Source organism: Rattus rattus, chromosome 3, assembly GCF_011064425.1.
Source record: "Rattus rattus isolate New Zealand chromosome 3, Rrattus_CSIRO_v1, whole genome shotgun sequence".
Classification (NCBI taxonomy): domain Eukaryota; kingdom Metazoa; phylum Chordata; class Mammalia; order Rodentia; family Muridae; genus Rattus; species Rattus rattus.
This window is the reverse complement of record NC_046156.1, coordinates 153,277,524-153,292,557: the sequence shown is the minus strand read 5'-3', so window position 1 is coordinate 153,292,557 and position 15,034 is coordinate 153,277,524. Positions and strand designations below refer to the sequence as shown.

Below are 15,034 nucleotides of genomic sequence, written 5' to 3'. Positions count from 1 at the left end.
TGGCTCCTTTGTAAATTACTGTTGGTGGAGGCTTGGGTCCCCAGGGCACAGCTGTGCCTGCATTTTCCTTTCCCTACTTTGGCCAGCTGTGTTGCCTCCGGGAGCTGATGCAGGTGAACCCAAGGACAGGTCAAAGGCACTCTACTGTCCTCACACCCCGCGCATCTACACAGGAGCCTAGAGTCAGGTCTCCATGCTGAAGGAGTTGAGGCTGGACAGACCGAGCCTATGATGTCACTCCGTCCTTCCTGTAAACGGAAGTGAGGATCTAAACGGAGAGTGGTAATTATATAGTGAGTTCTGAGAACCCGTGGCTTTTCATAGAAGGCAGACTCTTAGATGCTCTGCCTTCTGTCCCCTGCCAGATGTTTTATTTGCCACAACAGCGTTTTTAAAACTCAGTACAAGTTAAGCATCTCTCACCCTGAAACCCAGGCTTAGATCTCGAAAACCAAAGGGTCCCTGAATGGTACCACATCTCGGAAATCATACACCCAATTTCATGGGTGGGAAACTGATTCATACACAAAAATATTTTAAATACTATAGAGAGAGACTTACTTCAGACTCTTTGTATAAGAAGCACAAATTTTATATTTAGATCTTGGTCCCAACTTCTGGTTATCTATCTACCCATCCATCCATCCATCCATCCATCCATCCTTCCATCCATATCTATCTATCTATCTATCTATCTATCTATCTATCTATCTAAATTATCCTAGGCTTTGTTATCTATCTACCTAACTACCTATCCACTAATCCATCCATCCATCCATCCATCCATCCATCCACCAATCCACCAATCTATTAATATCTATATCTAGCTGAATTCTTCTAGGCCCCCTCCCCCCCTCTCTCTTTCTCTCTCTCTCTCTCTCTCGCTCTCTCTCTCACTCTCTCTCTCTCCATCCATCCCTCCATCAATCTATCTACCTATCCTTAGATATCGATTTGTAATACTGAACTTTTATAAGAAGCACTCATGTCTCCCTCATTCACCTACACACACGTCTGCACATGTGCACATGCACATGTATATGCCTGCATGTCATGAAACTTTCCACCCAGATGGCATTAAGACAACAAGACAACCTACAAAGTACAAATGTTAGCACATTTTTCAAAAAACCATTTGACATGTTGGGACCTCGGAGCTGGGGGCAGCAGTAAAGGCAGCAGCTGCTACACAGGATCTCAGCCTAGGCCCGGTGATTTGCTCATTGTGTACAACGCAGGTGCTGTCTTACTTCTCTTGTATTCTGGTTTGCTTTCTGTGGCTATGACGAAGATCATGGCCAGGAGCAGCTTGGGGAGGAAAGGGTTTGTTTCATCCTGATTGCAGTTTGTTGTTTAGCAAGCCAAGGCAGGCTGGAGGCAGGAACCAAGCCGAGACCATGGAGGGACACTGTTTATTGGCCCATTTCCTATGGCTTGTTCAGCCCGCTTTCTTATACCACCCAGGCCAACCTGTCTAGGCATGGCACTGTCTGTAATGGGCCAAACCCTTCTGTATCAATCGCCAATCAAAAAATTTCCCCAAGGACTTGCCTGCAGACAGTTCTGAGAGAGGCATTTTCTCATTTGAAGTTCCCTCTTCTGAGACGAACCCTAGCTTGTGTCAAGTTTTCGACAAAAATCTAACCGGCACAGTCTGTCGGTCCAATTAGCCATTGAAGTAACACGTGAAGTTCTTACACAGACCCTGTTGTGAGCGTCAACCTGCACACCTCCTGCTGGCTAAGCTTTGGGCTGCCTATCTAGGGCCTTCCTCCTATCCTCCATCAAACACACAAAGCCAAGCCAGATCCAGGAGACCACACACTCACAGAGCCCTGATCTGCTCTCAAGCTGATGCCCTCACTCTCTCAGAACCACCTTGGAAGCCTCGTTCTAATACGCTGTCTGGAAGGAAAAGCCATTTGGGGATCAAGAGCGCTCTAGGGGAGCTCTTGTGTTCTCGATCCTGTTAGTCAGTCAGCTTCCAGCCAAAGAGACCAACCCAACCGGTCAGCCGACCTCCTCAGCAGTGCTACTGAATAAATGCGTGCCACCATCCACTCCACTCAAAAGCTAACAGGGAGCTAGCCACCACACGAAGTTACTTATACCAGCCAAAGGCTTCCAAACCACCACTATGGCCCTTAGAGGTACAGAGTGTATTCTAGGAAGCCATAATGTAAGAAACACCATAATCCCAGCCATGTCTCTCACTGAAAATTCTGTTCTTTCCGGCAGGCGTGGACTCATGCTGGCATTCTCTTAAAACACAAATACAGTTTCCTGGTGGGATGTGCCTCAATCTCCGATGTCATAGCTCAGGTAACTATGGTCTGTGTGTCTGTCCCAGCTTCTCAGAGTGGCCTTTTGATGAATGACCGGCTAGGCGGAAGTGAGGTGTGGAGCCATATTCACAGTTATGTCAGGGTGGTGCTTCCCAGCCTTTGCCTCATACCCCATACGGATGCTCGTGGTGGCTTGATGAGTGAGGGAAGGTGATATCATGTGATCAGAGTGTGTACAGCCTTGCTAGGATGGCAGTTGTGTGGATCTAAATTAAGTTCGTAAGACCTGACCCATTGTTTCTGAAGTGTGTGAACAAGCAGTGGTTAGTAAGGACGCTGGTGAGATGGCTCAGCCGCTGAAGAGCCTGCTGAGCGAGGACGAGGACCAGCGGGCAGAACCCCAGTCCTGGGCAATAGGTGTGATCCTAGCACTGGGGAGGCGGAGACAGGAGGATCCCGGCTAGCTCCAGGTTCAGTGAGAGGCCTGTCTCAGAACAAAAGATGGTGGGTGATGGAGAAAGGCATCCAGAAACCTCTGGCCCCAACACCATGTGCATACACAAGTGAGGGTGCTCACACACACACACACACACACACACACAGTGATAGCAGAGTAATATCAAGCATGTTTTGAGCCAGTCATACATGCCACTTTGCCCTCTGAAGGGCCCGAAAGAACACAGTCTGTCACTTAGTTCCAGAGTGAGCACTTGGGACTCATGGGATTATTCTTTTTCCCTGTTCTCTTTCTTTTTTTGAAACTTTATTTCTAACTGTGGGTAGGGCACATGTACGAGGCACATGTGGAGATAGATCATAGGACAGCTTTGTGCAGTCAACTCTTTCCTTCCACCTTGGTCTGGGTTCCGGGAATTGCACCTCATGTCGCCAGCCTTGAGCAGCAAGCACTTTACCTACTAGCCCATCTTGCCCTGTTACTCTGTTGATGTTTTGTTTGGGTTTCTGTTCATTTATGTGTTATATATATATGATCTTTCTCTATAGCCTAGGCTAACTTTGAACACTGCTCCTTCCGCCTCAAACCCCAAAGCACTTGGGATTACTCTTAAACATGGTTTCTTGTTTGGGTCCCACGAAGTTCTCTCTCTTACACATCATTTCCCCACTGTCTTATTAGGGCTACTATCTCTGTGATGGAACACCATACAAGTGACCTAAGCAAGTGGGGAGGAGAGGATTAATGTGACTTACACGTCCACACCTCGGCCCATCATAGAGAGAAGTCAAGATGGGAACTCAGGGCAGAATCCTGGAGGCAGGAGCTGATGCAGAGCCCATGGAGGGATGCTGCTTGCTGGCCTGTAAATCACAGCTTGCCCAGCCTGCTTTCTTACAGAACTCAGAACCACCGCCAGCCCAAGGGTGGCACCCCGCATCGATCCCTGCGAAATTGCCCTACAGGCTTCCCCACAGCCCGGATGCTGTGGAGGTACTTTTGTAAATGAGGGTCCTCTTCTCAGATGAGTTTAGCTTGTGTCAAATTGACATAAAACTAGCCGGCACGCCCACATTTTAAAACGAACCGGGAAGTTGATTCCACTGTCTGACCACATTGGTTGAGTGGAAGGCTTGTGTTTTCCTGTGCCAGCTCTCATGGCTGACACCTGCCCCGGCCTTCCACTCCTTTCCTTACATTTCTGGGAAGAAGATACAACCCCTGCAATGCATCAATGGGCGCAAACTCAACTATGCGGGTGGGGCAGGGCTTGAGAATGACGTGTGTCTGGAGGGAGAGGTAGACTACCATCATCTCACGCTTCAAAATTCTCCATTCGGCCTACTGGCCGCGCCTGCGCTCCTCTTGGTTGTACACCCCCATCTCTAAGCCACTGCTTGGAAATCATCTAGTTAAACTGTTAGATTTACCTCCCTAAAGATCAAGAATTAAATTAATTTCCAAATTAATTGCACTCACTCCATAGATCACTAGGAAAAGTAATTGAAAATAATTCTTGCTAACATATGTGGGTGTGTGTGTGCCTGAATGCCAGCTAGCATCTTTCTTTGATATATCTTGTTAATTTTCCTGTACAGCTATTAAAGATTTGTCCCGGTGTTACTTTCGGCATCCTCTGAGAACTGGACTAAGCCCTTATCCACTTGTTATTTAATTTGAAGTGAAAGAAACAGCTCGACTTTCAAACAGCACCAGCAGTTCAGCGGGGGTTTGTAGATGTGTGTTGTTTCAAAGGCGCAAAGACAAAAGAAAGCCAAAAGGGGGAAAAAGCATTTAGCTCTGCCTGAGTTAAATATAGTAGGCATCTAGGGACAGGAAAACAAAACAAGCATGCTTATGGAAAAGACTGCCACACGCCTACAGCCATTTTCCTCCTTCATTTTTAACCTGATCCTGGCCCCTGCTTACTGGAAACTATAGTCTGGTTGGGGAAGGGAAGGGGGCTGAGTTCAGATGCTGTCTGGCCCCGGGCTGTTCCTGGTAGTTATTTTAAACCTTGTTCTTTGAGTTCCTGCCACAGTTTGTTTGGGAGAATAAATACAATTCCCACTCGTAAGTCTTCTCTTCTGCCCCCTTCCCGGCCCCCCAGTCCCTGCCCCTCTCTGCTTTGCTCTGATCATTACCTGAAAAGCCTTTGGAACCTAATCAGATCATTTGCATATAGGTCACAGGCAGAGCGCCCTGAGCTATCTACCTTGCTGTTGTCAATTCGAAAACACAACCCTCCCTCCAAAGGAATAAGAGATCGTTTATTCTGAAGCTAAATATGGCAGCCGTGGCCCAAGAATACAGGCTTAGGTTACCCCCAAATTCCATGCTGGGTTTGGTACTAGTTTGAAGATGTTTTTATAGTAACAGCAAAGAAAATCATAAATACTTTATAAATCCTTTGGGGGGGAAGAGTATGTAGGTGGGTTACAGCAAAGGGGGGACCCAACTGCAAGCCATAGATACCTTAGTTAGTGGGAACGGGGATTTGTTAATACATTCCAAAAGGTTCTGTCTGTTAGTGTCAGGACAGCAGGGCCAGAGGAGGGCAAGGAATGGCTATTTTCAAGGCTAAGGGTAGCCCTGGACAAATTGTAATTAGGCCCTGGGCCTGCAATATTTCATCTTCTCCACAGCCACTGCAGTTCTGATTGAGCAGTCAGAAACTTCAGTGGAAGGGGCAGCATTTTCCAGGAGCTTTCAGAGTACGAATGAATGAGCGAGAGAATGAATCAGTGAGAAAAACTGCTTAATAATACTCAGAACTCTAGCAGCAACTCCCAATTAAAAAAAAAAAAAAACTCGCCCCAGAGTTTATGGGTTCGCACAACCATGTAAGTCAAGGCATGTGACCTGCTCTCCACCTCCACTCGGGGTGTCCCAGTCAGTGACATCGCTGGGGACTTTGTGAAAATGCTACTGGTCTGTTTTATTCTGTGATCATCCTGGCTTTACTTTGTTCAGCATCAGCGTGAGAATTCTCCTGATGCTGTTTGTCCTTCCTGGTACCTCCCATGCCCTGCCCTCTGCTGAAGCCCACCCTTGCCTTCTGAGGTATCTGAAAACCCTCTCAGCATCACCGCTATCAACTAGGCCTTTGGCAACACCCTAACCTTGCCTGACCCTTGTACCTGTGCTGGCAGCAAAGTGTACAGGCTCAGTGACTTCGGCTGACCCTAGGGTGCTATTGTACACTTCCTGGGAGAGGACCTCCGCTCTCACTTCACAGAGAAAATCGAAGCAACCACATTCTTTTCTTGTGGCCGCGTCCTACAGAGTTAAACCTCCAGCTTCCACGTCCCCTTGTTTGGAGTGGTGGGATCTTCCAGGGCCACCCTCTCTGCTTGCACCTGAGGTTGTGATCTAGCCTGCTTTCCCAGGAGTGTTGTTAATTGGTTTTCTGTGACCCTTCTGTCCCCCTGGAGATTGTCTGGGCACATACACGGATTCAGAAAACACAAGAGCAGCAACCATCTTTCTCTGGAGCCCCGTGTACCTCTTGAGCCACATCCTGTCTCTCTCTTTGTAGTAACACAGCCACTTCTTAGAAGAACGGTTTCCACTCACTGCCTCCAAGTTTTCCTACTTCCCTTTCCGTGTGTTCCCTGCACAGGTCTGCCTTCGCCTCCCTTGGTCCCCCCCCCCAGATGTTCTTCCTAAAGACTTTGTGCCTTTTGACCCCGCAGGCAGTCCCCATGCTCCCATAGACACCTCAGCAGCTCCTCACTTCAGATTCCTTCTCTAGGAAACAGTTGACCTCTGGCCTCATTCTGTCCATAGGGAACTAACTCATGCCTGTGAAGGTCTGGATATGGTCTGCCACCCGCTCCCGCCCGTCTCCCACACAGGAGACGTCTCTGTAAGAGGTGGGGCCTTAGATCATTGAGGGCTGCCCCTGGAGGAAGTTTAGGATTCCAGTCTCTCTGGTTTCATGAGTTCAAGTTTCCTGTCGCACACACTCCCTCCATGACCATCGGCCATACAGTGACACAGCCAAGGCAGGCAGAGGGGTCCCACTGGAGCCTGCACCGTGCTATCCAGGATGCCCAGCCTCTACATCTGCATCAAATAGGCCCTCCTATAGAACAGAAAAACGTTGTCTCCCAAGTTCATAGCATCTACAGCGTGATTGGGATGCCCTCATTAAATATCCATAGCCTCACCTTCTCCAGACAAAGCTACCTATGGGCCCCTGGGTGACACTCACACTCAGGTCCTCCAAATACACCCAGAGCCTGTATAGGAGATCTTCTACAGCAAGAAGTCTGTGAGTGCAGTCACCTGGTGAGAGATGTAGGTGCCACCCTGGGGGCGTCTCCCTTTATCATGAAGGGTTATGTACGCCCTAGCCCTTAATGTCTCTTCCTTTCTCTGTGCCTCCTCTGTGGCTGCCCCTTACTCTGACTGAAAGCCATCCCCTCCTGCCCACAGTAGTGAGCGGTCTCCTCACTCACCTCTACCCAGCAGCCCTGGCTCCCTGCTGTTCTTATTCCCTAAGGTCCTGACCACCTCAGCCTCTGGATGCCTGCAACTCAAACCTAAACTCAGGCTGCCTGGTGAGGAGCTGGAGCCCCACAGACACCCCTGCCTGTCTAGCCCTAGCATTGCCCTCTTCCCACCTTGCTCTCTAGTCCACAGTCCAGCTACCATAGCTTCTCCAGGCCAGAGGAAATATTCTGCCTCAGTTCCCCCACCTCCTTCCTGTTCCTCCCACCTCTGCTCAGTGTAAAGGCCTCAGATAGGGCAGTACCCCCAGACATGCTTCCCCCTCTGCAGGGACTCTGTCATGACAGGCAGTGTGTGCTCACTGGCCTGTCGTTTGGTTAGTATGTCTGTCCTCTCCACTAGACTGTCAGCCCCATGAAGTCACTCTGGGAATGACTCTGACTGGGTACCAGGGCACATGCTTTCGCTGGGAACGCCCTACTAGCCCAGCAACCTCCTTCCAAACATGACCCGACATGCTTTTGGTGGCTGTGTCAGATGCAGGAGTGGGGTTCTGGACTAGAATAAAGAGGGCACAGGTGTTATTTTGAGTTGGCAAGTGATGTGGTCTGCCATGAAGAGTTAAGGCCTGTGACAGGCACTGGGCTGCATGCTTCAGCCTGGTACAGTTTCAGGGGGAGGCTGATGACGGCAGCTTCACCTTGGCCTTGGGAGCTCCCCTGGACAAGCCCATCCACCCATCACCCTTGTGCTCCCTGGGCCACTATCTTGTCACCCCCACACACTTACACCTCTCTGGTGCACACTTCCCTCTCCCTCTTGTTCAGGTCCTCCGTCCACAGCCCTGCTCCTCAGGTTTCTGTCCTGACAGGTAAGGGTTTGAGGACATGACTGAGTTTCCCACTCTCACTCCAGACAGCCAGGTCTCAGGCTCTACGTATCACCATAGGGTTTACAGTGCACTTAGTGTAGATGGTAAAAAGGCAGAGCTTGCTGTGGATAACCTACTCCAAGTGTGCATAAAAGGGCATCTGGGAGAGCTCCGACTAGTTAACAAAGTAAGGAGGCATTGTGTCCACAACCCCAAATGCCTAAGCTTCTGACCTATTCACCTAGGCCGCCGAGCCTTTGGTCCGACTCAAAGCAGCATGGGGACATTATGGCGTCCTTACTTCCGCCACTCCCCAGTATGTCCTCTTGGCACGGCAAATGTGTGTGAGCCTGGGGGAGCGAGAGAATGAGAGTGAACACCTCCCCAGCCTCTGTCTCAGCCCACATTCTCAGGTGCCTGCTCCTAGCCCCATATCCATGCCCTGTATGTTCTGAGGACCCAGTGTTGAGGTTGGCCCCATTTCTGGCAGCTGCAGGATGAGAAGGTTAATGCACTGTAAGAGACCAAGCCATCCAAGGGAGATTTACACTTCATCATGACTTCAGTCTCTCCCGACTACGGTCACTTCTACCAACCACACAACCCGTTTTCAACCTCTAAATATCACCACCGTGGTTTGGATTGTTGTAGATGGTAAATACAAAACCTGTTACTTCCAAGTACGGGACATCCAGGGCTCTAACTGGATAAACAAACAGGCATTGTAGTCACGTGTGGTTGATATTTTAATAGCTTTCCCAGCTTGGAATTATGTATTTTTCAATTTAGGTTGTTCCGTCACGTTTCCAGCGGTGTTCGGAACAGCATTTTAGAGAGTTTTGCCCTGTAAATGTTCCTGCCCATCTGCCCTGTGCATCAGGGTTTTTGCTCTGGTGTGGAAAAAGCCTCCAGTGGCCACTGGAGAGGGAGATAAGAGGCCAAAGTTTCTAGGTATTTCTTAGTTGGTAATCTTGACTAGAAGTGTAGTTGCCTTAAAAGAGCCTCAGTGGTGGATCTAACAGAGCCATGGCTGTGAACCCCTGGTCCACCCCTGGCATCTGCATCTGGGAGATCAGAATCGAGTCGAAGCCTGTGATCAGCTCTCTGCATCAGCTACTGGGTTCAGGATGGCCTGATCACCGAGGCCCACGCGCCTTCGCTCTGCTCACCTGCCCTGTTTGCCCTCTCGCAGGTTGTGTTCGTAGCCATTTTACTTCACAGTCACCTGGAATGCCGAGAGCCGCTGCTCATCCCCATCCTGTCTCTGTACATGGGTGCACTTGTGCGCTGTACCACGCTGTGCCTGGGCTACTACAGGAACATCCACGACATCATCCCTGACAGGAGCGGCCCAGAGCTGGGGGTGCGTGCACCTTTTGACTGTTTGAAATATTAACTCATGCTCGTTGTACAAAGGGACAGGACTCGCTGTGTAATTGTTGTATTTGCATGTATCAAGTGATGGTCATACTTGTCGCCCTATTCTGATTCTCCCTACCCTCCATCTCTCTCTGCCTAACCCCCAGGGCAGTCTTTCCCTGCTCAACCAGTCTGACTAAGACCCAGAGAATATGAAATGAGACCCCAAACCTCACATGCTAGGGGTTTTCTGAGGGGAAAGCAGCCAGAGTAGTGTGAGCTCGGGACGGGAATGACCATAGAAGTGACCACCCCGCTTCCTCTTCACCAAAGAGGAGACAGTATGTCATGTCGGCTCAAGGGCTTTCGGGAAGAGCTTTAGGCACCACACTGTGACAGGAATCTTGAGATGGCCTCTAGTTTCAAACAGCTTTAGCCCAGCACTTGTGCCTTCTTGTACCCTCTGTGGAAATCTCTTTCATGGTCCAGAAGGTTTTAGGGTTTATGGGACCTTTGTGCTCGTGTCTTATTGTTTTTAACATTGTAGCCCCGGGCTCTGTTTATATTCTCTGCAATGGCCAGTCTCACTCAGTGTCTCAATTGAGCGTGTCCTCAGGACTGGCCAGAGCTTTAGGTACTACAGTGTGATGGGAAATCTTAAGATATGGCCTCTAACTCGATAGGCAAGTAAGAGCAACACAGGAGCAACGATGGGGGGTGGGGACAAAAACAAGCAAACGAACGAAAAACTAAATGAGTCCGAGACAGTATCTGTGCTGCAGAGAACCTGAAGGTCTCCAGTTTTGGTGGTGTGGAATAGGAAGCCTCCTTGGAGAAGCGTCCCGTCACAAGTTAGGAGCAGTACTGTGCCGTGCGCATGCTTACTCCTCCTACCACGCACATTAGACATTTCTCTCCATCTAGCGCCAAGGCAGACAGGAAAGATCATGTCTAACCCTGACTACCCTCCATCACCACCCCCTGCCCCAGCTTAACCAATGCAGTGCCTTCACCACGTCACAACAGTAACTGCGGTGGCCATGTACCTCATTCTAGGTCAAGGTGTCATGGAAATCCTGCCTAGGTATTTCTACCACTTGGCCAGCCACAATTACCTTGACAGGACCAAGGTAATTGGTCTCTCTGTTTCTCTCTCTCTCTCTCTCTCTCTCTCTCTCTCTCTCTCTCTCTCTCTCTCTCTCTCTGTGTGTGTGTGTGTGTGTGTATCTCTCTCTCTCTCTCTCTGTTTCTTTCTCTCTCTCTCCCCCTCCCTCCCTCCTCCCTTCCTCTCTTTCCTTTCCCATCTTCTGCCTCCAGCAAAGGGAAAGAAATCAAAATGCCTGAGAGGGTTCCATGAGGTAACTCTTAACCTCTTAAGAAACAAAACCTACATTTCGTAATAGAACCCAAGCTTGAAAGCTAGCACACACCTTGGCTGTGGACGTCCTAAGACCTGCCTTGTCTCAGTGTGCATTTGTTCCACTTAGGCTCCTGCACAGTGTGTGTGGCTCCTGTGGAGGATTTGGAGGTGGGAGTCTGTAAATGCACTCAATAGTTCTGTGGTAATTAGACACATTTGTGTATATTGACTGATCCCAAAGTAGATTTATGATAGCTTTCATTTCTCAGAGTTGCCTCCTACTGACGTGGCTTCAAGCCAGCCACTGTGATGACATAAACAGAGACTCATTCGAAACCTGCTCTCTCAGGCCCCGGAGCTGGGCTCCACCTGGTGTGGAGGCTGGTTCTGCATACGGAAAACCGTGGTCGGGACCCATCAGACTTCATCCACCGCGTGCTTTTCATGGCAGCTACCAACTGTCTGGATTAATTTCTAATAAGACTGTACATTTAGTTTTAATTCAACTTGGCACGCCTCCGGGGCTTTTCTGTGTGTTACTGTGAAGCATGGTGAAGTTGCTATCGATTGGTGTCTGAAGAACAAGCTTTGGCTTTTGAGCTGTTTTCCTGTTCTACTTCTGGAACCTAATGAGCTTTGACCTCTGTTTGCCAACACAGGGCGACGCAACCATAAGAAAGATGCTGAGCTTCTGGTGGCCTCTGGCTCTGATTCTGGCCACGCAGCGCATCAGCCGGCCCATTGTCAACCTCTTTGTGTCCCGGGATCTTGGTGGCAGCTCTGCTGCTACAGAGGTAGGGAACTTTGTGAGTACGTAAGCACATGTCAGGGGAGAGAAATGATACGTACTCATTCCCAGTTCACCACGAGAGCCCAGGCAGTGCTAAATCATATGACATGATGACAAAGGCAGCTGTGATTGGGCGACTTTAGAAATTTCCCATTTCTGACTGTGGAAGACAGTATCTTCATCTTTCTCATTTAGCACCTGAGGAACTGAGGCATAAGAGGGAAAGACAAGACAGAACGTGCTAGAGGCTGGGACAGTGAGAACGTTCTAGCTCTCTGACCTCTTTCCCATGGCCCTTCTAGCTCTCCATAGTGTCAGCATGCAGCCTCTTCACTGTGGCTGCAAAGGATGATGGGACAAGCCTGTAGGAACTCTATCAGTGCCCAGAGCTTCCACAGTGACACAGCCTATCCTCACCTGCTCTGCCCCTGGGCCATGTCACCTACGGGCTCTTTGACAGCCAGCCCTCCTGAAGATGAGGGTCTCCTGTGTGGATTGACTCAAAGCTCCAGAAATGGACCTGGAAACTGGCTGCCATTCCACTGGAAGCGTTGGCTCATCCGTTCCTTCTTGCGAGCAGGGATCAAACAGAGTGACCTCATTTGTTCCTCCTCCGTTGCCTTCTGGAGAGTTAATTCTGTTGCTGGCACCCCTGATCCTTTAGGAAGGCTGGTGGCTTCTCACTAAGGCCTCCTGTTTACACCTGGCCTCGGCTGCACCAGCGGCAGCGCCCCAGCCCCGAGCATCCTGCCAGTTTCCATGTCCTGGGAAGAGCTCCTGTGGGCGGAGAAGGTGCCTGTAATAAATCAAAAGCAGAATGCTTTCTCTGGCCCTGTCTGCTCCTGGACTTTGGTATCTGAGTCACAGATGTCATCTTGGGTGGCTGCTACAGTACAGCAGCTCTGTCAGTCAGATACTGATTTCCCCAGTAAAACGCATGGAACCCCCATTGATTGTGCACCAGAATCCCATCTTCACCTAAATAAACCAAAAGAGGACAGATTTTGTATTAGGCATTTCCAAAGTGCCAGCTATGGCATAGAAACTCAACTGGGGGTGGGGAGGAAGAGCTCATGGGTCTGTGCTGTGTGCTTACACCTTAGGCATTCATGTGCATTTTAGTCATTTCCCATCAGCCCTATGTGATTAATATTACCAGCGCCATTTCCATGGAGAAACTGAGAGGGGAGTCTAAGTTCCCATCTCACATGGGAGCAGAAGGGAGGCTTGGATCTAGGCCTGCCTAACCATGATGCTCTTTTATGCCATGCCACATCACGCCACGCCAAGTTTCCTCACACAGCTGTGGCCTGTATCATGTCCTCGTGTTCTGGGCACAGTTGCTCTGTCCGTGAAAACACATGGAGCCTGACTTCCTCCTCCGCAGAGTTAGAACGCCAACTGCCAGAGGTTAGCCTTAGATGCCAGACTTCCTTTTCATTCACGCAGGAAGAGAAAACCCTTTGCTCATGGAAACCTGTCAGGAGCCTTCCCTGCATGGAATATTTATTGATTTTACTGAATAAAACTGTTCAGTTGGACCCCTAGGACCAAGCAGCCTGAAATGTGTTACGTTGGAGAGACAGCAGCACAGAGTCACTGACAAGCAAGTATGTGCCAGGCTGAGGGACAGCATGGAGGTAGAGAAGCAGAGCCAACCTAAGACTGTTCCTAGTGTTGTTTTGGGGCCCATGTTGGGCTTCAGGGGATAGCTCAGTGTGGACCAGAGTCCATGTCACCATCTGTGATCCCAGAGCTTGGGAGGTGGAGATGCGGGTTGACTAGATGGGCGAGCCAAATGAATGAGTGAGGGAGAGGCCCTCCCTCAGTGTGTGAGGTGCAGAGTAATCGAGGAAGATACCCAGTGCCAATCTGACCTATGCACACACATGCAGCACATGCACCTACACATATGTGAACACACGCATGTGCACTAGACACACATGCAAGACACAGGTAAGATTGTGAGTGACTTGGGAGTTGGCCTAGGCCCGATGCGAACAGCCAAGGTTCTGGGGTCTGAGGAAGCTGGATTGAAACCTTGGCTTTTCAAGCAAGCAGACGTTGCCTGTTCTTCATCAGAGTCATGTGGAAACATTATCTACCAGGCATCCTCTCTGTGTCAGACTGTCATGTGACTAGTGACTACAAGGACAGATGTATTGCTAGATGTATTGTCATGTGCCCTGGCAGATCCTGGAGGACTTCCTGCTGGTGCCCACACTGATGATGTCTATTTTTCCCTTACAGGCAGTGGCCATTCTGACAGCTACCTACCCCGTGGGTCACATGCCATATGGCTGGTTGACAGAAATCCGTGCTGTCTACCCTGCTTTTGACAAGGTGAGATCTCTAGGGCATGGTGTCAGAAGCACATGTCATAACACTGTCACTTGATGGGCAGGGGTCTTCGAGGAGAAACCCTGGGTGTTTTCCTCTGAGAATGACAGAGGGGAGTGAGGCTTCTCTTGCTGTAGATTCTGTAATGCTTTTCCATATTGATCTTCCTGTCATCACATTATTCCTCTCAGTATTTTCAGGAGGGAAACTAAATAACCTCCCAAATGAAGCTTACTAGACTTTGTTCCTGTGGCTTATTGTCTAGTCTGTGCCGTACCTTGTGGGTGCTGTACTCAATGGCCAAGTTGTAGACATGTGAGGCAGGGGCTTGACTTCCTGTGAGGTCACATGGCTGCCTTTCTGTGGCAGGGAGATACGCACAGTGTTGTGCAGGAATGCTTGCTTCCCATTTGGGGGTTCTCTTAAGGTATACTTATCAACATATATGTATATGCCGTGTGAGTCTGTGTGCACCAGGTGCATGCAGGTGCCCTCAGAGCCCAGAGGACGTCAGATGTGGGTGCCTGGAGCTCTCTCTCCAGCTCCGTACCTCCACTCTCCAGTTTAGCCAGAACCCTCAGTGGCCAGCAGCTCCTCCCGCTCATGACTGCTGGTCCCTCCAGGGGAGGCATCTAACCCTTCTGATGTCATCTTTGGCTTTGTGGGGACTGTCCTGCTTGTCATTTAATAGATGTCGACCTAATTACACCTCTCTTGTTGAAACGAATGGCTAGCAAGGCATACTATTTATATACAGTGGTATATGATGCATTCAAAGAGAAAAGTGGGAGAGGAGCGACCAGCCTGACACTTGTAGCAGGTTCTGCCTTGATTTTCCTAGCAGTCGCTCAGAGCCTTTGCTACCTCTATTTTTTCTTATCCGCTAGTAACTATGGGGAGAAAGGCCCCACAGCCAAGGGCTCCAGCAGATCAAAATGGGCAGCTGGGCTCTGGTGCCTAACTGTCACTGCACCTGCTCCCCATCCTCCCTTGGCTCTCGCTCCAACTTCTTGTGGGCAGGAAAGACTCCTGAAGCCATACAAGGCCAGGCCAGAGCTCACAGTGCCGGCTTCAGAAAGGCCTCCTATGCAAAGGCCAGACTTGTAGAATACAGCTT

General features: G+C 49.7%; 1 protein-coding gene across 1 annotated transcript in view; it reads left to right on the top strand.

Moving 5' to 3' along the window:
• Ankh (ANKH inorganic pyrophosphate transport regulator) overlaps positions 1-15,034 on the top strand; it is a 129,027-nt gene that overhangs the window by 88,039 nt on the left and 25,954 nt on the right. Inside the window, exons 4-7 of the mRNA XM_032898686.1 lie at positions 2,239-2,322; positions 9,261-9,431; positions 11,447-11,581; positions 13,828-13,920. Of these exons, the coding sequence (XP_032754577.1) occupies positions 2,239-2,322; positions 9,261-9,431; positions 11,447-11,581; positions 13,828-13,920 (483 nt within the window). The remainder of the gene's footprint in view (positions 1-2,238; positions 2,323-9,260; positions 9,432-11,446; positions 11,582-13,827; positions 13,921-15,034) is intronic.